The 19,872-nt window shown below is 47.3% G+C and overlaps 1 protein-coding gene and 1 pseudogene across 2 annotated transcripts; both read left to right on the top strand.

The window, feature by feature from the left end:
- The first annotated feature begins 5,538 nt into the window (after positions 1-5,538).
- On the top strand, positions 5,539-6,611 carry LOC102129172 (actin-related protein 2/3 complex subunit 1A pseudogene; annotated as a pseudogene).
- A 2,393-nt stretch (positions 6,612-9,004) lies between these two features.
- LOC102128794 (uncharacterized) lies at positions 9,005-18,478 on the top strand. Of its 2 annotated transcripts, none has more exons than XR_010583436.1 (2): positions 9,005-9,568; positions 15,845-18,478. XR_010583436.1 is itself a non-coding variant. In XM_005590212.4 (2 exons), the coding sequence occupies exon 1, from the start codon at positions 11,432-11,434 to the stop codon at positions 12,590-12,592; it is 1,161 nt and encodes a 386-aa protein (XP_005590269.3). In that variant the 5' UTR covers positions 11,205-11,431; the 3' UTR covers positions 12,593-12,731; positions 15,845-18,472. The 2 variants fall into 2 exon arrangements, 1 of the variants encoding a protein (XP_005590269.3); XM_005590212.4 differs by lacking the exon at positions 9,005-9,568 and adding an exon at positions 11,205-12,731 and having other exon boundaries at positions 15,845-18,472.
- The last annotated feature ends 1,394 nt before the right edge of the window (positions 18,479-19,872 follow it).

The following is a 19,872-nucleotide window of genomic DNA, read 5'->3' on the forward strand; positions in this document are numbered from 1 at the left end:
CCTCACCTCATGTGATCAACCGCCTCCGCCTCCAAAAGTGCTGGGATTACAGACTTGAATCACCGCACCCAGCCAGCCACCACACCCAGCTGACAATCTTTTATCTTAACTTGAACATTACCTTTCTATGAATCCCAGTCTTTACAGAAACTCAACCAAATGTTTTGTTTTGTTTTGTTTTGTTTGAGATGGAGTCTTACTCTGTCGCCCAGGCCGGAGTGCAGTAGTACGATCTCGGCTCACTGCAACCTCTGCCTCCCGGGTTCAAGCAATTCTCCTGCCTCAGCCTCCTGAGTAGCTGAAATTACAGGAGCATGCCACCATGCCTGGCTAATTTTTGTATATTTTTTAGTAGAGATGGGGTTTCACCATGTTGACCTGGCTGGTCTCGAACGCCTGTCCTTGTGATCCTCCTGCTTCGGCCTCCGAAAGTGTTGGGATTACAAGCGTGAGCCACTATGCCGGCCACTCAACCAATTGTTAACCACAAAATGTTTAAATTCACCAATAGCCTGAAACCAACCCACCGCGCTTTGAGTTGCCGCACCTTTCTGGACCAAACCAGTGTATTTCTTAAATGTATTTCAATGATGTTTCATGCCTCTCTAAAACGTACAAAACCAAGCTGTGCCCCAACCACCTCTGGCACATGTTCTCAGGACCTCCTGAGGACTATGTCACAGACCAGCTCACTCGTATTTGGCTGAGAATAAATCTCTTCAAGTATTTTACAGAGTTTGACTCTTTTCATCAACACTAATATCGCTATGTCATTAATTTCTAAATATATTGTAATTTCAAATTCACCATGTGCATTCTGAAATAAGAGAATTAAATTTCATTTTAAAATTGTAACGTATTTTAGATATTTTCTGTTTTCTGTTTCTCAATGTTCTGTCACGTGTGGATAACAAAGACAATAAAATACTCTTCAGAAGTCGTTTAGATTTATTTTCCCTTAGAGAAAAAATAATTTTGCAATATTTTTAAGGATAAATGGCAGGCAGGTTACTTTCCTTTATATGAACTCTCAAGAAAGGACAACTCGGCCAGGCACAGTGGCTCACGCCTGTAATCCCAGCACTTTGGGAGGCAGAGGCAGGTGGATCACGAGGTCAAGAGATCGAGACCATCCTGGCCAACATGGTGAAACCCCGTTTCCACTAAAAATTAGCTGGACATGGTGGTGCGCACTCTAGTCCCAGCTACTCAGGAGCTGAGGTAGGAGAATCACTTGAACCCGGGAGGCAGAGGTTGCAGTGAGCTGAAATTGCACCACTGCATTCTGGCTTGGAGACAGAGCAAAGAAAAAAGAAAAAAAGAAAGGACAACTCAATTATTAAATTTTTATAAGTAGCCTCATTTCTTAAGGCAATAATTCCATGGCAATCTCCAAGTTACCATGTAATATGGAAGTATGTTTTTCTGTCACATTATAATTCTGTATTATGCAATATTGCTCAGTAGCCAAAAAAGAACACTGCGCCCGGACTTCCATGCTTCCATGCAAAAAAAAAAAAAAAAAAAAAAAAGAATCCATTGTAACGGTTCTTGTTAACCTCAGAACGGTAGACAAGAAGCTGATTATAGCTGAAAGTCATTGTTCCATTTTGTATATGTAAAGTTTCTTTGCTTCTAGAAATGTCAAGGAAGCAACATGGACATACTGATTCACAAGAGATTTAAAAGAATATTTCCTGCCGGGCACAGTGGCTCATACCTGTAATCCCAGTACTTTGGGAGGCCGAGTCGGGCGGATCACCTGAGGTCAGGAGTTTGAGACCAGCCTGACCAACATGGAGAAACTCCGACTCTACTAAAAATACAGAATTAGCCGGGTGTGGTGGCACATGGCTGTAATCCCAGCTACTCAGGAGGCTGAGGCAGGAGAATCGCTTGAACCCAGGAGGCGGAGGTTACAGTGAGCTGAGATAGCACCATTGTACACCAGCCTGGGCAACAAGAGTGAAACTCCATCTCAAAAAAAAAAAAAAAAAAAAAAAAAAAAGAATATTTTCTCAATCACTGAAATATTTTGACATATATATCCTTGTAATAGCATTATAAGAGAAATGCAAAGTAATTAGGTGTTTCCAAAAGTTGAAGTAGAAACTACTTTTTTTTTGAAACAGGGTCTCACTCTGTCACTCAGGCTGGAGTGCAGTGGTGCCATCTCAGCTCACTGCAGCCTCAATCTTTCTGGTTCAGGTGATCCTCCCACCTCAGCCTCCCTAGTAGCTGCAACTACAGGGTGTGCCACCACGCCCAGCTAATTTTCATATTTTTTAGTAGAGATGGGTTTCGCCAAGTTGCCTAGGTTAGTTTCCGACTCCTGGGCTCAAGCCATCTGGCTGCCTTTGCTTTCCAAAGTGCTGGTATTACCGGCGTGAGCCACCACGCCTGGAACTAGTTTCATCTATTGGGCTGATATTATAGCCAGTGTCATGGGAAAGAGCATGTGCATATTCTAACACAGACGGAACAATGAAAATGTTTACTACTGTCAAAAAATAAATTTAGATATTGATTAGATTTGATTCAAAAGGTATATTGCAATAGGAAAAATGCTCCAACTATAAGATCTGCAAATGTATGAGTTGCACAGAAAAGGACTTCTCTTTTATACAGAGAAGGAAGCAAGGTTAGAAAGCACCAGGTACAGGGCAGTGGATGAGCATCTGCTGTGACCTATTCAGCGAGTATTTTATCTTAAGGTAGCTTACTCTTGGGATGGGATATTAAAAACAAAGCTGGGCCGGACGCAGTGGCTTATGCCTGTAATCCTAGCACTTTGGGACGCCAAGGCGGGTGGATCGCTTGAGGACGGGAGAGTTCAAGACCAGCCTGGCCAACATGGTGAAACCCTGTCTCTACTAAAAATAAAAAAATTAGCTGGGCGTGGTAGCACACATCTGTAATCTCAGCTACTGGGGAGGTTGAGGCAGGAGAATTGCTTGAACCCAGGAGGCAGAGCTTGCAGTGAGCCAAGACTCCATCTCAACAACAAACAAGCAAAAAGAGAAGTTGTTCTCAATCACAGTGCCCATATGTGGTTAAGAAAGAGGTTGTTAGCCGGGCACAGTGGCTCATGCCTATAATCCCAGCACTTTGGGAGGCCGAGGCAGGTGGATCACCTGAGGTCAGGAGTTCGAGACCAGCCTGACCAACATGGAGAAACCCGGTCTCTACTAAAAATACAAAATTAGCCAGGCACAGTGGTGCATGCCTGTAATCCCAGCTACTCTGGAGGCTGAGGCAGGAGAATCGTTTGAATCTGGGAGGCGGAGGTTGCGGTGAGCTGAGATCGTGCCATTGCACTCTAGCCTGGGCAACAAGAGTGAAACTCTGCCTCAAAAAAAAAAAAAAAAAAAAAAAAAAAAGAGAGAGAGAGAAATAGAGGCTGTTCTGAATTTCAATGGCCAAGAGTAGTCCAACAGTCAGGGGCTTGGAGAAACAGGGAAGCCTAAGATTTGAGTAAGTCAACCAGCATTGTTCCCAGGATCAGTAAGAAATCCTTGATGAGACACACTGTGGGAATTTGGAGCTTTTTCTTATGTAAACAAAGAGGGTAAGCTTTGAAGTAAGCTGTGTCTAGGGAAAACAAAAACAAGGGACTGGGCAGGCGAGTGGTTTCCGGTGGGTTTTATTTATTTATTTTTTTGCTTTTGCCCTAGAGGCCTCAAGAGGCCTGGAGATCATGTGCCCTCCTGGTGGTTTCTTCAATCTTTGGTATTTCTTCAGCCCTTTACTAGGTTGACAGGGTTGTAATAAACTTCAACACTGTCACCACATATAACACAAAACAATATTTAAAAAATAATAAATACAGGCCGGGCATGGTGGCTCACACCTGTAATCCCAGCACTTTGGGGGCCGAGGTGGGCAGATGACTGGAAGTCAGGAGTGCGAGACCAGCCTCATCAATATGGAGAAACTCCATCTCTACTAAAAAAAATACAAAATAGCTGGGCATGGTGGCACATGCCTGTAATCCCAGCTATTCAGGAGGCTGAGGCAGGAGAATCACTTGCACCCAGGAGGTGGAGGTTATGGTGAGCCGAGATCACACCATTGCACTCCAGCCTAGGCAACAAGAGTGAAACTCCGTCTCCAAAAGAAAACATAATAATAATAAATACATGTGTACTATTTGAAAAATAGAACTAAAAATAATAGGAACAATAGTGAAATTGCCCCATACCTCAGTTTTTGAATGGAGCGAAAGGGCCTTGAGTGTTCATTTTGGCTGTGTGTTATTCATTCTTATCACATACAAGAGACACCAGTAATTATTGGAAGATATGGCTCTAAATCTCCAAATTCAGGGGTCTGTGTAACTGTTAAATTGAACAGAAACCTAGAGATATATTAAGAAAAATAGGCCAGGCGCGGTGGCTCAAGCCTGTAATCCCAGCACTTTGGGAGGCCGAGATGGGCGGATCACGAGGTCAGGAGATCGAGACCATCCTGGCTAACACGGTGAAACCCCGTCTCTACTAAAAATACAAAAAACTAGCCGGGCGAGGTGGCGGGCGCCTGTAGTCCCAGCTACTCGGGAGGCTGAGGCGGGAAAATGGCGTAAACCCGGGAGGCGGAGCTTGCAGTGAGCTGAGATCCGGCCACTGCACTCCAGCCTGGGCGACAGAGCGAGACTCCGTCTCAAAAAAAAAAAAAAAAAAAAAAAAATAGTGGGCTGGGCGCGATGGCTCACGCCTGTAATCCTAGTACTTTGGGAGACTGAGGCAGGCGAATTGCCAGAGTTCAGGAGCTTGAAACCAGCCGCAGCAACATGGTAAAACCCCATCTCAGGTAAAAATACAAAAAATTAGCCAGGTGTGGTGGCATGGGCCTGTAGTCCCAGCTGATCGGGAAGCTGAGGCAGGAGAATTGCTTGAACCTGGGAGGCAGAGGTTGCAGTGAGCCAAGATCACACCATTGCACTCCAACCTGGGTGACAGAGCAAGACTCTGTCTCCAAAAAAAAAAGAAAAAGAAAAATGGTGCTCCCTTTTCCATTTCTCTGCTGACCATGAACAAACACACTCTCATAGTTTTATCAATTCTTTGGTAACAATTAGAATATACAAGCATGCCGGGCGCGGTGGCTCAAGCCTGTAATCCCAGCACTTTGGGAGGCCGAGACGGGCGGATCACGAGGTCAGGAGATCGAGACCATCCTGGCGAACACGGTGAAACCCTGTCTCTACTAAAAAATACAAAAAACTAGCCGGGCGAGGTGGCGGGCGCCTGTAGTCCTAGCTACTCAGGAGGCTGAGGCAGGAGAATGGCATAAACCCGGGGGGAGGAGCTTGCAGTGAGCTGAGATCCGGCCACTGCACTCTAGCCCGGGCGACAGAGCCAGACTCCGTCTCAAAAAAAAAAAAAAGAAAATACAAGCACTAGTTCGTGTTGACAGCCCAGGGTCTGCGAATTCTCTGCTCTGAGCCCATCCGGACTTCGCCAATCCCAGCTTTCTCTCCTTTGAAAACACTAAGACTAATGTCACTGCATTGGTTTTTACCAGAGTCAATTACCTGTCATGTCTGGAACAGGGATCGTACCCAGATTGCCCTTAGTCAAAATAATCACGAAGTGCATATCTATAAGAAGTACGGGAGCCAGTGGGTGAAAGCTTATGAACTCAGTGAGCACAATGGACACATCACAGGTATTGACTGGGTTCCCAAGAGCAACCGCATCATCACTTACGGGGTAGACCGCAATGCCTATGTCCGGAGTCAAAAAGATGGTGCCTGGAAACCAACCCTGATGATCCTGAGAATTAATCGTGCAGCTGCTTTTGTGAAGTGGTCCCCCCTAGAGAACAAATTTGCTGTGGGAAGTGGAGCACGACTCATTTCTGTTTGTTGAGTTCGAAATGACTGGTGAGCGAGCAAGCATGTTAAAAAGCCGATGCGCTCCACAATCCTCAGCTTGGACTGGCATCCCAACAACGTTTTGCTGGCAGCAGGATCATGTGACTTCAAATGCAGAGTGTTTTCTGCCTACATTAAAGAAGTGGATGAGAAGCCAGTCAGCATGCCCTGGGGCAGCAAGATGCCTTTTGGGCAGCTGATGTCAGAGTTTGGTGGCAGTGGCACTGGTGGCTGGGTCCACGGGGTAAGCTTCTCTGCCAGTAGGAGCCGCCTGGCCTGGGTCAGCCACAACAGCACTGTGTCTGTTGCTGATGCCTCAAAAAGTGTGCAGGTCTCAACTCTGAGGACGGAGTTCCTGCTGCTCCTGAGTGTGTCATTGGTCTCGGACAACAGCGTCGTGGCTGCTGGCCATGCCTGCTGCCCAGTGCTCTTTAACTATGATGACCATGGCTGCCCGACCTTCATCTCCAAGTTAGACATTCCAAAACAGCATTCAACGCAACACGTCTGCCATGGAACGCTTCCGCAACATGGACAAGAGGGCCACGACTGAGGACGGCAACATGGCCTTGGAGACTCCGCACCAGGATAGCATCACTCAAGTCTCTATTTATGAGGTGGACAAGCAAGATTGTCGCAAATTTTGCACTACTGGCATTGATGAAGCCATGACAATTTGGGATTTCAAGACCCTCGAGTTTTCCATCCAGGTCCTCCGGATAATGTGAAGCTGAGTGAGCCTTTGCCATCCAGAATGACAAACTGTGGTCAACAGCAGCTGTGCCGTGGCACGATGGCGAGGAAGCCAGACCCGAGGAAGCCAGACCCAATGAAACACTGAAAACACATCACGCCAATGCTGTGTGTGTTTTTTGTTTGTTTTTTTTTTGAGACGGAGTCTCACTCTGTCGCCCAGGCTGGAGTGCAGTGGCCAGATCTCAGCTCACTGCAAGCTCTGCCTCCCGGGTTCACGCCATTCTCCTGCCTCAGCCTCTTGAGTAGCTGGGACTACAGGCGCCCACCACCTCGCCCGGCTAGTTTTTTGTATTTTTAGTAGAGACGGCGTTTCACCGTGTTAGCCAGGATGGTCTTGATCTCCTGACCTCGTGATCCGCCCGTCTCAGCCTCCCAAAGTGCTGGGATTACAGGCTTGAGCCACCGTGCCCAGCCCTGTGTGGTTTTATTTGAATATAAAATTAGTGAAAGTGTTGGTTTTTTAAAAGCAGTAAATTTTTTAAATTTATTTATTTATTTATTTATTTATTTATTTATGTATTTATTTATTTGCGATTTCATTCCATTCTTGACCAAAGCTCCCCTTTAAGTAGTTTGTTATGGAAAATCGTCACACTAACTTAAAAGACAGGGTGTGGGAGATATGTAAATTGTCCACTAGAAAACTAAATAAAAGAACTAAATGTGGGGAAAAAAAAAAAGAAGAAAGAAAAACAAGCACTTAGGTCAGGTGCGGTGGCTCATGCCTGTAATCCCAGCACTTTGGGAGGCCAAGGCGGGCGGATCACCTGAGGTCGGGAGTTTGAGACCATCCTGACCAACATGGAGAAACCCCGTCTGTACTAAACATACAAAATTAGCCGGGCATGGTGGTGCATGCCTGTAATCCCAGCTATTTGGGAGGTTGAGGCAAAAGAATCGCTTGAACCCGGGAGGTGGAGGTTGCAGTGAGCCGAGATCGCGCCACTGCACTCCAGCCTGGGCAACAAGAGCGGGGAAAAATAAAAATAATAAAAAAAAAAAGAGGCAGGGCACTGTGGCTTATGCCTTTGGAAGCACTTTGGGAGGCTGAGGTGGGTAAATCACCTGAGGTCAGGAGTTCAAGACCAGCCTGGCCAACATGGTGAAACCCGTCTCTACTAAAAAAAAAAAAAAAAAATTAGCTGGGCGTGGTGGTGCATGCCCATAATCCCATAATTTGGGAGACTAAGGCAGGAGAATCCCTTGAACCTGGGAGGCAGAGGTTATAGTGAGCCGAGAATGCACCACTACACTCCGGCCTGGGTGACACAGTGAGACTCCCTCTCAAAAAAAAAAAAGAAAAGAAAAGAAAATACAAGCACTAATTCATATATCAGATTCATGTCACATTCTCAAATTCATCTAAATTTTCTTGACATCCCTTTTTATACCAGTGGAGCCCTGATGGAGATACTTAATAGAAGTTTTCTCTCTATCAGAGAAATAAGCTGATGAGAATAAACTCAATGAAGGTGAAAATTCTGTTGTTTTCTGTGACTTGGGGAAAAAGCTTAAGGTGAATTTCCATTCAGATTGGTTTTAAACAGACAACATACAGATGTGGATGAACTAGGTATAATTAAGTTTTTCTATCCACAAACCAGGTGAAAGAAAGTATTGGAGTAGGCAGATAGCGAGGCATGAGCACGTAAGAAGCCCCTGTGTCACCCGCAAAGGGTCCTGATCCAGAACCTAAGAGAGGGTTCTTGGATCTCACACAAGGAAGAATTCAAGGTGAACCCATACAGAATCATACAGTGAAAGCAAGTTTATTAAGAGAGTAAAAGAATAAAGAATGGCTACTCCATAGGCAGAGCAGCCTCCTGTCTCATCCTGCGACCAAGAATGCCTTCACTTACTGGGAATGTAACCCAGCAGGTCTCAGGCTTATTTTCTCCAGCCCCTATTCCAGATGGAATTGCTCTGGTTCAAACACTCTGACATTTTGGAATCTTTAGAAATGCAACTCACTGACCGGGCGCGGTGGTTCATGCCTGTAATCCCAGCACTTTGGGAGGCCGAGATGGGCGAATCACAAGGTCAAGAGATCGAGACCATCCTGGCAAACATGGTGAAACCCCATCTCTACTAAAAGTACAAAAAATTAGCCGGCCTAGTGGCGGGCGCCTGTAGTCCCAGTTACTCAGGAGGCTGAGGCAAGAGAATGGTGTGAACCTGGGAGGGGAAGCTTGCAGTGAGCCAAGATTGCGCCACTGCACTCCAGCCTGGGTGACAGAGCGAGACTTGGTCTCAAAAAAAAAAGAAATGTAACTCACTGAGAGTCTCCTTAAAGATGCTGCCCACTGACAGCAAAAGAAGATCAGTGGCTACATTGCCTCCACTTGGCCTTGGGGCTGTACTTCTCTGGCCCAGAAGAGGACTTATCAGGGGCTAGCTGGACATAATCGAGATGGGGCTTTTCCCCATTAACAACCATGTGTACTTCTGTCATAACTCACTCTAGAAGAGCCTTCTGCTCAAAATGATACTAAAACACACACCCGTGGGTGGAGATTTGAGATGCTAATGAGACATGTGGTGTGTGTACCAGCATGGACCCTCACAGGGCTCTCCTGATCAGAGGACTTCCTGGAACATGCTTGCTAGGAACATCCCTGCACAGCCCCTTCATGAATAATCATGTCAGAGTCTCATAAAAAGGCTCTGCCCAGCACTAGTAGGAACAGACTCATTCTTCTGAGGAGCCCACCCTGTTCCACTGTTCGGGGTGTCTCTTCTTTCTGAGCTTCTATGCCTTTAGATAAAGGGCACTTACCTGCTTAACTCTTTCTGCGTGTCTCTTGACTGAATTCAAGAAGACCAAGAACCAGAGGACTTCCACGCCCCTCCTGGTAAGACCGAGACCCAGAGGACTTCCACGGCCCTCCTGGTAACATCTGGTGTTTTCCACTGGTGGCCTGTGAACTGTTCTTCTAGGTAAGTGCCCAAAAGCTGGTGCCAGATTCTCTGGTTGATGACCTCTGCTTCTTTCTGCACTGAAGAACCTCCTGCCCTAATGCAGTTCTTGCAACTTTAAGGGGAGGGGTTTCTCCTCTCAGGCTCTGTCCACTAACAACTGCCCCGTACCATTTCCCTTCAGCCACTGTCACTCTGCTCCCTCTGGCTGATTTCTCAGCTTACCCTGGGGGTGATAAGCAGAGGAGGGAGGACTTTAAACTCCACACTGAGTAGATCTGAGACACGGTGACCCTCCCTGCAGGAGGCTTGTGAAAGGCAGGGAATATGCCCTAACTGTGCAGTGACTGGGGAGCTTCACATCTTTCAGCTAAAACTACTCTCCCGTGTTGAGTCGGCTCTTCTACGTGCTGTTCATGGCACTCCATTCCCCTGGACACAATATGCCACCACTGGTGAACAATCCCCCAGGTCACTCTGCTTACTCTTTGCTGTCCCTGTCCTCGTCGCCGAGCTTCTTGGAATTCCTCCTTCATGTGCAAGCGCCTTGTGTGTCCTGCTTGTCCGGGACCTGCTGCATTTGCTTTAGTGCCAGTCGCCGGAGGCCTGCCCAGGCCTGTGAGGAAGTTTATACTTATTTTTTCCCTAGAGATGAGACCCAGCTTCGTCCTTTCAGTTGCCTCCTTTCTCACTGCAGGGACCGGCACTGGCAGGATGCTCGCTTACGGGCATCCCTCGTTTATTATCGGGTCCTTCTCCGCCCGACTACTCTTCAAGAATGCCTCATTCTGTGGCTCCTCAAGCGAGCTGTCAGGTTCCTCCGGATGGTCATTTATGGGCCTCTTTCCCAATCCCCAGTTTCTCTTTACAACCGGAGTTTCCTGTGGGTCAATGGGAAGTTCTTCATTCGCCTCCTAAAGCCATTGTTACAGACCTGTACAGCAGTCAGGTGGTTTTTGCATTATGTTGAAATGGCAGATAGAAAATGCCCCCAGCGCTCCCCTTGCTGCTTATGTGATCATATAAGGGATGTAAAAAACCATAACCAACAGCCCAGTCCACTAACTCTGAGCCCCAGGGGGCTTCCGTGCCTGTTTAAGCATTTTTTCTGTATGATCCCCAAGGAACCTAGTATAAGAAGGGGAAGATATCAGATTTACCTCCATTCCTCTAACCATCTGTATGCATTAATCCAATATTATAATGCATTAAGGGGACCTTACTATAGAGTCCCTTCTCTGCAGACTTTAGCAGGGGCAGAGCTACTGGACTTCTTGCAGAACGAAGGTCACTGGGAATATGAGAGACAAGAGAACTACTCCCATGCCCGACGTTCTTACATGCTTCCTCGCCCCACACAGAGGTGAGAAAGGCGTCCCTGCTAGGCATCAATCCTAGGAAATCTAAGAAACCCATCTGAGCAAAATGAGATACAGGGAGACAACGGATGGTGCAAATGCTAAGGCTAGCTAATTCTGGAGCCCCAGGGTGAAGAACCCGTCATCCTTGTAAATAGAGGCATGGACATGTTACCCAGGCCAAGGTGTGGAACGCCTCACCTTCCTGAGGCACCAAATAGGTGTAGAGATGCCTTCTCTATCCTATGTTCTCTCCTGTCTTCTCTTTCAGATGGGTAACCAGAGCTCCGTACCCCGGGATTCCCCTCTCGGATGCATCCTTAGAAACTGGGATAAGTTTGATCCCCAGGCATTGAAACGAAAAAGATTGGTTTTCCTTTGCAATACAGTTTGGCCAAAATATGACCTAGAAGGGCAGGAAGTCTGGCCAGTGGGGGGAAGCTTAAATGTTAACACCATACTCCAGCTTGACCTCTACTGCCGGTGTCACCGCAAATGGTCAGAGGTCCCTTATGTGCAAACCTTCATGATCTTGAGGGAAAACCCCGATTTTTGTAAAGGCTGCAAGATAGATCCTGCCCTTTTAGCTATCCTTAGTCGTCCACTCCAGAGCCCTCAACCAGGAGGCCTCAACGATTTCCTGGTCAACCCACCTCAACCTCCTCTTCCTGAGACCAAAGAGAAAGAACAGGCACCCCCAGCTCCCTCCTCCTTGTATCACACTCTTAGCCTTGATGGGTCAGCCTCAACCTACACTAGGCCCCCAGGTCCCCGCTCTGGAATCTGCCCGCTACCAGTGGTGAGCAGACTAACAGGACCAGTCCAAGTCCAGGTCCCCTTTTCCATGCACGACTTGTCCCAAGTTAAGGAAGACCTGGGAAAATTCTCAGAGAATCCGGGAAAATTCCTGGAGGCCTTCCGTAAATTAACCCTCACTTGTGAACTAACCTGGAAGGATGTCGCCATCCTCCTCGGACAAACCCTCTCTCTGGACGAAAGACAGACCATTTGGGAGGCAGCACGTCAATGTGGGGATGAGCTCCACTTGGCAGATGCCAACTACCCCGTGGGAGCTACAGCTGTCCCCCTGCAGGACCCCAACTGGGACTACGATACCCCGGCAGGAATCTGCGCCAGAAATCATATGCTCCTATGCCTGATAGAGGGAATGAAAAGGAGTCAAGTCAAGCCTGTCAATTATAATAAGTTAGCAACCATCGACCAAGGGCCACATGAGAATCCCATAGCCTTTCTCGAAAGGCTCCAGGAAACTCTTATCAAACATACCAACCTAGACCCGGGATCCCCAGAAGGACAACTGGTCCTAAAGGATCACTTCCTCACACAAGCTGCCCCAGACATTAGGAGAAAACTGCAGAGGCTGGCTTTGGGAACTAGTGCCCCCATGTCACAAATCCTCAAATTAGCTTCCTCAGTGTTTTATAACCGAGACCAGGAGGAGAGGGACAGGGCCGAGAAGAAGGAAAAACAGAAAGAAGAGAGGCAGGCTCAATTATTAGCTGCTTTGCAAGTCCACCAGCCCCCTCCAGATTGCCCTAAGGATACGCTCCCAGGGAAGTGCTATCAGTGTGGGAAGCCAGGCCACTGGAAGGCAAACTGCCCCTATGGGCCAATGGGGGAAAAGCCCTACACGGCCTGTCCCCTCTGCCATAAGCTCGGCTACTAGAAAGGGGACTGTCCCAAGAGCCAAAAGGGCCCCAAACAAATGATGACTTTGAGCTGAGGGTGCCCTCTGCCTTGGCTGGCTCCCAGATGTGACATCATCGTCAAAGGGATGGAGCCAAGAGCAACTCCGGACGTAGCAGGTAGGACAATACGTTTTCTATTGGATCTGGGAGCAGACTGCTTGGTGCTGACCCCCTTCTCTAGGCAACTTTCCTCTGTCAGGTAATCAGGATAAATGGCATCTCCTCCTAAGATTTACACCTTCTTTATTGTCAAAAGACCAATTAATCTTTTCCCATGAGTTCCTGATAACATCTGTCTTTAGGGCAGGGATATACTCTCCAAACTAGGGGCACACTTCACATTTGCCTGAACTTCCCTGAAAGACCTTTTTTTTTTTTTTTTTTGGAAGACTCACCCATGACATTGGTGAGTTATTTCGATCTGGAATCACAAATAACCCTGAGATATGGGCCTCTGATATGCTAGGAAGGGCAACAACTGCAGTCCCAGTCAAAATGGGGCTAAGAAAACCTTCCACTTCTTTCATAAGAAACGATACTCGCTATGGCCACAGGCAATGGAAGGACTTGAGCCTATCATTAACCCATTCCTTAGACTTGGCCTGTTAAAGTCTGTAATTCTCCCTGCAACGCAGGAAATCTATTCTGCTGGTAGAAAACACTTAAAGGATTCTCCACTACTGAACCCTGACTGACTCTGGTTTTCTGATGGCGGCAGTTTCATCCAACAAGGAGTGACACATGCAGTTATGCAATAGTGTCTCTATTTGACATTATAAAAGCCAAACGCCTTGCTCCAAGAACCTTGGCACAGCTAGCAGAGCTCATATCCTTAATTAGAGCCACAGAACTATGGAAAAACCCAACAGTTGCAATTTATACAGATTCAAAATGTGCCTTCTCAGGGCTCCATGCTCATGTGGCCATCTGGAAGGAACAGAGATTTTTAACAGCAAAAGATACCCCTCTGGAATGTGGACCAGAGATCTTGGCCCTGCTCTAGGCCGTACACCTATCACGGGAGATAGCTGTAGTCCATGGCCAGGAACACCAAAAGGACGAGGGAGAAAATGCCCAGCAAAGCAGGAGGGCGGATCAAGCAGCCAGGACCACTACCCTCTCTAGGGAGCTCCTGATGGCCCTTAACCCAACTTTACCCAACACCTTACCCACCCACAAAAACCAAAGAGGAAAAGGAAAGGGCTACCAAATATGGATCTACCCGGGAACCTGAGGTGTGGTATACAGCAGGAGGAATTCTCTACTTTCCTAGGCCCTCCAGTAAAAACTTGTAAGAGCACTCCATGAGTCACGTCACTTCGGGAGACAACATCTCCAGCACATGTGCAAAAACCTCTTTTCCAGGAAAGGGCTCTACTAGACTATTCATCAGGTCTTTAACGCCTGTCCATCCTGTGCTGTAATAGCCCCCAGGGCCCTATGCTACCCTGCTTTTTTTTTCTTTTCTTTTCTTTTTTTTTTTTTTTTTTTTTGAGACAAAGTTTTGCTCTTGGTGCCCAGGCTGCAGTGCAATGGCATAATCTTGGCTCATCACAATCTCTGCCTCCCAAGTTCAAGCGATTCTCCAGCCTCAGCCTCCGGAGTGGCTGGGATTACAGGCAGGTGCCACCAAAAAAAAAACCAGAAACAATTTTTTTTTTTGGTATTTTTAGTAGAGACAGGGTTTCTCCATGCTGGTCAGGCTGGTCTTGAACTCCCAACCTCAGGTGATCCGCCCGCCTCAGCCTCCCAAAGTGCTGGGATTACACCGTGCCCAGCCAAATTTTTTTGTTGTTGTTCAATGTTGCCAAGGTTGGCCTCAAACGCATAGCCTTGCCTCCTTGTGCCCCAGGACAACTGGCCGGAGCCAATGCAGCTCCCTGGCCTGCTTAATTCAGCCAGTTCAGCATCGGGGAGCTTACCCAGGGAAAGACTGACAGATGTATGTCACTCAATTGCCAGCCTGTAGAGGCTTTAAATACCTTCTGGTGTTTGTGAACACCTTGATTGGGTGGATTAAATCCTTTCCTACAAGAACAGAAAAGGCCCAGGAAACAGCCAAGGTACTTCTTTAAAAAAAAAAAAAAAAAAAAAAAAAAATCATCCCGGCCAGGCATGGTGGCTCAGGCCTGTAATCCCAGCACTTTGGGAGGCTGAGGCAGGTGGATCACGAGGTCAGGAGATCAAGACCATCCTGGCTAACACGGTCAAATCCCGTCTCTAATAAAAAATAGAAAAAATTAGCCGGGTGTGGTGGTGGGCGCCTGTAGTCCCAGCTACTTGGGAGGCTGAGGCAGGAGAATGGCGTGAACCCGGGTGGCGGAGCTTGCAGTGAGCTGAGATCGTGCCACTGCACTCCAGCCTGGGCAACTGAGCAAGATGCCATCTCAAAAAAAAAAAAAGGCTGGGCGCGGTGGCTCACACCTGTAATCCCAGCACTTTGGGAGGCCAAGGTGGGCAGATCATGAGGTCAGGAGATCGAGACCATCTTGGCTAACACGGTGAAACCCCATCTCTACTAAAAATACAAAAAATTAGCCGGGCGTGGTGGCAGGCACCTGTAGTCCCAGCTACTCGGGAGACTGAGGCAGGAGAATGGCGTGAACCTGGGAGGCGGAGCTTGCAGTGAGCCGAGATCACGCCATGGCACTCCAGCCTGGGCCACAGAGCGAGACTCCAACTCAAAAAAAAAAAAAAAAAAGGCATCCCTCAGTGTGGGCTTAGTTTGTTTTTACAAAGTGACAACGGCCCAGTTTTCATTTCACACACCCTTTAATTAGTGGGCAAAAGCCCTAGAAAAAAAGCACTCCTAGCACTCCTGGAGAACATGATCCTCTGGCAAGGTAGAAAGGACTAATCAAACGACTAAAAGGACTCTGAACAAAGTGTGCCAGGAAACCTCCGCACCATGGTTAGAACTGCTGCCCATGGCAACTCTGAATGAGCATTGCCCCTAAAATTACTTATGCCTTTGTCCTTCTGAAATTTTATTCGGAAGACCCTTCCTACATGCAGACCTAACGTGAGATCCAGAAGTTACCCAATTAACCAAATACATAACATCATTGCTCCAAGGTACTGCCTGCCACTGACCCTTCTGGGAATCAACGCTTATACTAGTCAGGGTCACAGGTCCCCATCAAAACCTGGAGAGATGGGTCACCTGGGTCTCAACCAGCCTGGGTCTCTCCTTTATGGAAAGGCCCCTTTATTGCTTTCTACCCCAACAGCTATCAAAGTTTCTGGAATCTCTAGTTGGATACATCACTCCCGAGTAAAACTGTGAGAAGGTCCCGAAGAACCAACAACAGAATCAGCATCTCAGTCTCGTGAGCCAGCCTCTGGAGGGCTTCCAATTCCTCTTCAAGGGAAAAGATAAGTAAAGCCTTCTCTCTGTTCACCCAAAACTAAAGTCAGTCTCAGTACCGGGAATCTTGGTTGCGGTGGCATTGGTTATTCTCCTTATTTGGACCCACACTTGCATGCCACCTGAAGTCCCAATAACAGCCTGTTTTATCACCAAACACTCCATCTAACCATTTAATTATTTGTCTCTCCTATTTTCACCACTTTCCTTTTGCTTTCACAAAGCTTAAGGGAGAATCAGCTATGACAGAGAAATTCCTTTTCCTTTATCTTTCCCTCCTTCCCATGCCCTTACTCTCACAGGCACAATGGAGTGAAAATTCCCTTGTCAATTTTTCCAAAATTATTGCTTCGGGAAACCATCTAAGCAACTGTTGGATCTGTCACAACTTCATCACCAGGTCCTCATCTTACCAATATGTTTTGCTAAGAAATTTTTCTTTAAACCTAACATTTGGTTCAGGAATCCCTGAAGGCCAACATAAATCTGTTCCACTCCAGGTTTCACTTGTTAACTCAGCGTACCAAGTCCCCTGCCTGGATCTCACTCCACCTTTCAATCAAAGCTCTAAAACTTCTTTCTATTTGTACAACTGTTCTTCTCTAAACCAAACCTGTTGTCCATGCCCTGAAGGGCGCTGTGGCCGGAAGAACACCTCTGAGGAGGGATTCCCCAGTCCCACCATCCATCCCATGAGCTTTTCCCCAGCAGGCTGCCACCCTAACTTGACTCACTGGTGTCCAGCGAGCCATAAACAAATGAACGATTATCGAGACAAGTCACCCCAAAACCGCTGTGCAGCTTGGGAAGGAAAAGAGCTAATCACATGGAGGGTTCTATATTCGCTTCCCAAGGCACACACTGTTCCCACATGGCCAAAAACTACTGTTCCCCTGGGAGGGCCTCTATCCCCTACATGCAATCAAACTATTCCAGCAGTGTGGAAATCGCAGTTACACAAGTGGTTCGACAGCCGCATGCCCCGGTGGGCCTGTACCCCTCCTGGCTATGTGTTTTTATGTGGACCACAAAAAAACAAACTGCCCTTTGACGGAAGTCCTAAGAGAACCTATTCAACTCCCCCCGTGGCAAACCTCTTTACTTGCATTAATAACATCCAACATACGGGGGAATGTGCTGTGGGACTTTTGGGACCACGGGGGATAGGTGTGACCATTTATAACACCACCCAACCCAGACAGAAAAGAGCTCTGGGTCTGATACTGGCAGGGATAGGAGCGGCCGTAGGAATGATCGCCCCGTGGGGAGGGTTCGCTTATCATGATGTCACCCTCAGAAATCTCTCCAGACAAATAGAAAACATAGCTAAGAGTACCGGAGATAGCATCTCTAAACTCAAGGCCTCCATAGATTCTCTAGCAAACGTAGTCATGGACAACAGATTGGCCTTAGATTACCTCTTAGCAGAGCAGGGTGGAGTCTGTGCAGTGATCAATAAAACCTGTTGCGTTTATGTCAATAACAGCGGGGCGATAGAGGAGGATATAAAAAAGATCTATGACCAGGCTACGTGGCTTCATGACTTTGGAAAAGATGATTCAGCAGGGTCCATTTGGGAGGCTGTGAAATCTGCCCTCCCCTCCCTCACATGGTTTGTCCCTTTACTGGGACCAGCTGCACTTATAGCTTTCTTTCTCCTCTTTGGCCCTTGTCTCTATAATTCACTGATGAAATACATCTCTTCCAGGATACGGCAATTTCACACAGAGCCCCTAGAAATGGAAATAGATCATCCAGTCTTCCTTGGAGGCCCCAGCACCTACAAGTACATCTCTCCCTTGGATGCCAGTGGGCAAAGATTCTGCAGCTACGGAGGGGCTCCTTCCCTGACAGAGAGCAAGAGAGGGAGACCCTGATGATTTCTTCGTCCCATGTCAGCAGGAAGTAGTTACGGAAGACCCACGACGTCCTTACACCCAAAGCTTTTCAGGGTCTCCATCTCTTGAGGGGGAATATTTTTAGGGTAGGCAGGTAGCCAGACATGAGCAGGCAAGGAAGCCCCTAGGAAAGGAATCTTTAGAAATGCAGCCCACTGATGTCCTCCTTGGAAACACTGCACGCTGAGTCAGCAAAAAAGAGGAGCGAGGAGCGTGGCTACACTGGCTACACCTGGCCTTGTGGCTGCACGCCTCTGTTCCACAAGGGAACTTATCAAGGCCTAGCCAGAGGTGACCGAGGTCGGAGCTATTCCCCACTAAGGAGCGTGTATACTTCTCTAATAATTCATCCTAATAAACCATTTTGCTCATTAAAATAATAAAAAAAAAACACAACCCTGTGTGGAGATTTTATTTTTTAACCAGATAATCCTTGTTAGATTTTAGATGCAAATGACACGGCACGTGTGTGCCCAGACTACTTCCCAAAACATGCTTATTAGTAATGCCCCTGCAAGGCCCCTTCATGAATAATCATGTAAGACTCTCATAAGAAGCATCTCCCCGGCCAGGTGCGGTGGCTCATGCCTGTAATCCCAATACTTTGGGAGGACAAGACAGGCAGATCACCTGAGGTCGGGAGTTCAAGACCAGCCTGACCAACACGGAGAAACCCTGTCTCTACTAAAAATACAAAATTAGGCATGGCAGTGCATGCCTGTAATCCCAGCTACTCGGGAGGCTAAGGCAGGAGAATCGCTTGAACCCGGGAGGCAGAGGTTGTGTTGAGCCTAGATCGAGCCATTGCACTCCAGCCTGGGCAAAAAGAGGGGCTCTCCATCTCAAAAAACAAACAAAAAGAAGCATCTCCTCAGCATTCGTGAGACTCATTCATTTGAGCAGCCCAGCCTGTTCTGTCTTTCAGGGTGTACTATTTCTTTAAAAGCTCCTATAAAAATTCCTCCCAGGCCTGGCACAGTGGCTCAGGCCTGTAATCCCAGCACTTCCTTAGGTAGATCCTCAGACAGATCATGGGTCAGGAGTTTGAGACCAGCCTGACCAACATGGTGAAAACCTGTCTCTACTAAAAATACAAAAAAATTAGCCGGGCGTGGTGGCACGTGCCTGTAATCCCAGCTACTCAGGAGGCTGAGGCAGGAGAACCCCTTGAAACCAGGAGGCAGAGGTTGCAGTGGGCCGAGATTGCGCCACTGCACTCCAGCCTGGGCTACAGAGCGAGACTCCATCTGGGGAGGGGGGTAGGGAACTCCTCCTCAGTCACTAGCAGCTGACTCACTCTCCGGGAGCAGCCTTTCTGTTTCTTCTGGAGCTCCTGTTTTTAAATAAAGGGTACTTCATTATTTAACTCTTTCTGTGTGCCTCCTGGATGAATTCTTTCCTTCAGAAAGACAAACTGAAGGATCTCCACACCCCTCCTGGTAACAAAGGTCTCTGTGCAATCCCTCCTTTGGAAGCTATGGAGGATTTAGTGTATCTAAACTAGTAAATACAAACTATACTCAATTATCCAAGAAATCACCAAAGAAACACTCTTCACTCCATTTTTTATATCTTGGGAAAAATATAATTAAAGACAAAATAATTTTTTCCAAACCCAGAAATCCTCACCAAAAACGAAAAAAAATAAATAAAGAATCCCAGTTGGTGGCTGGTGAATGCTTCTACCTTAAGCAATACATGTTTTGAAGCTGTCAGCTTCTTTTTCCTTATAAGTGACTCTACAGAATCTAGTCTTTGCTTTGCACTCTAGACAAGGAATACAGAATTTTTTTTTTTTTTTTTTTTTTTTTTTGAGACGGAGTCTCGCTCAGTCGCCCAGGCTGGAGTGCAGTGGCGCGATCTCGGCTCACTGCAAGCTCCGCCTCCCGGGTTCACGCCATTCTCCTGCCTCAGCCTCCCGAGTAGCTGGGACTACAGGCGCCCACAACCGCGCCCGGCTAATTTTTTGTATTTTTAGTAGAGACGGGGTTTC

The sequence above is a fragment of the Macaca fascicularis genome, chromosome 19 (assembly GCF_037993035.2).
Source record: "Macaca fascicularis isolate 582-1 chromosome 19, T2T-MFA8v1.1".
Classification (NCBI taxonomy): domain Eukaryota; kingdom Metazoa; phylum Chordata; class Mammalia; order Primates; family Cercopithecidae; genus Macaca; species Macaca fascicularis.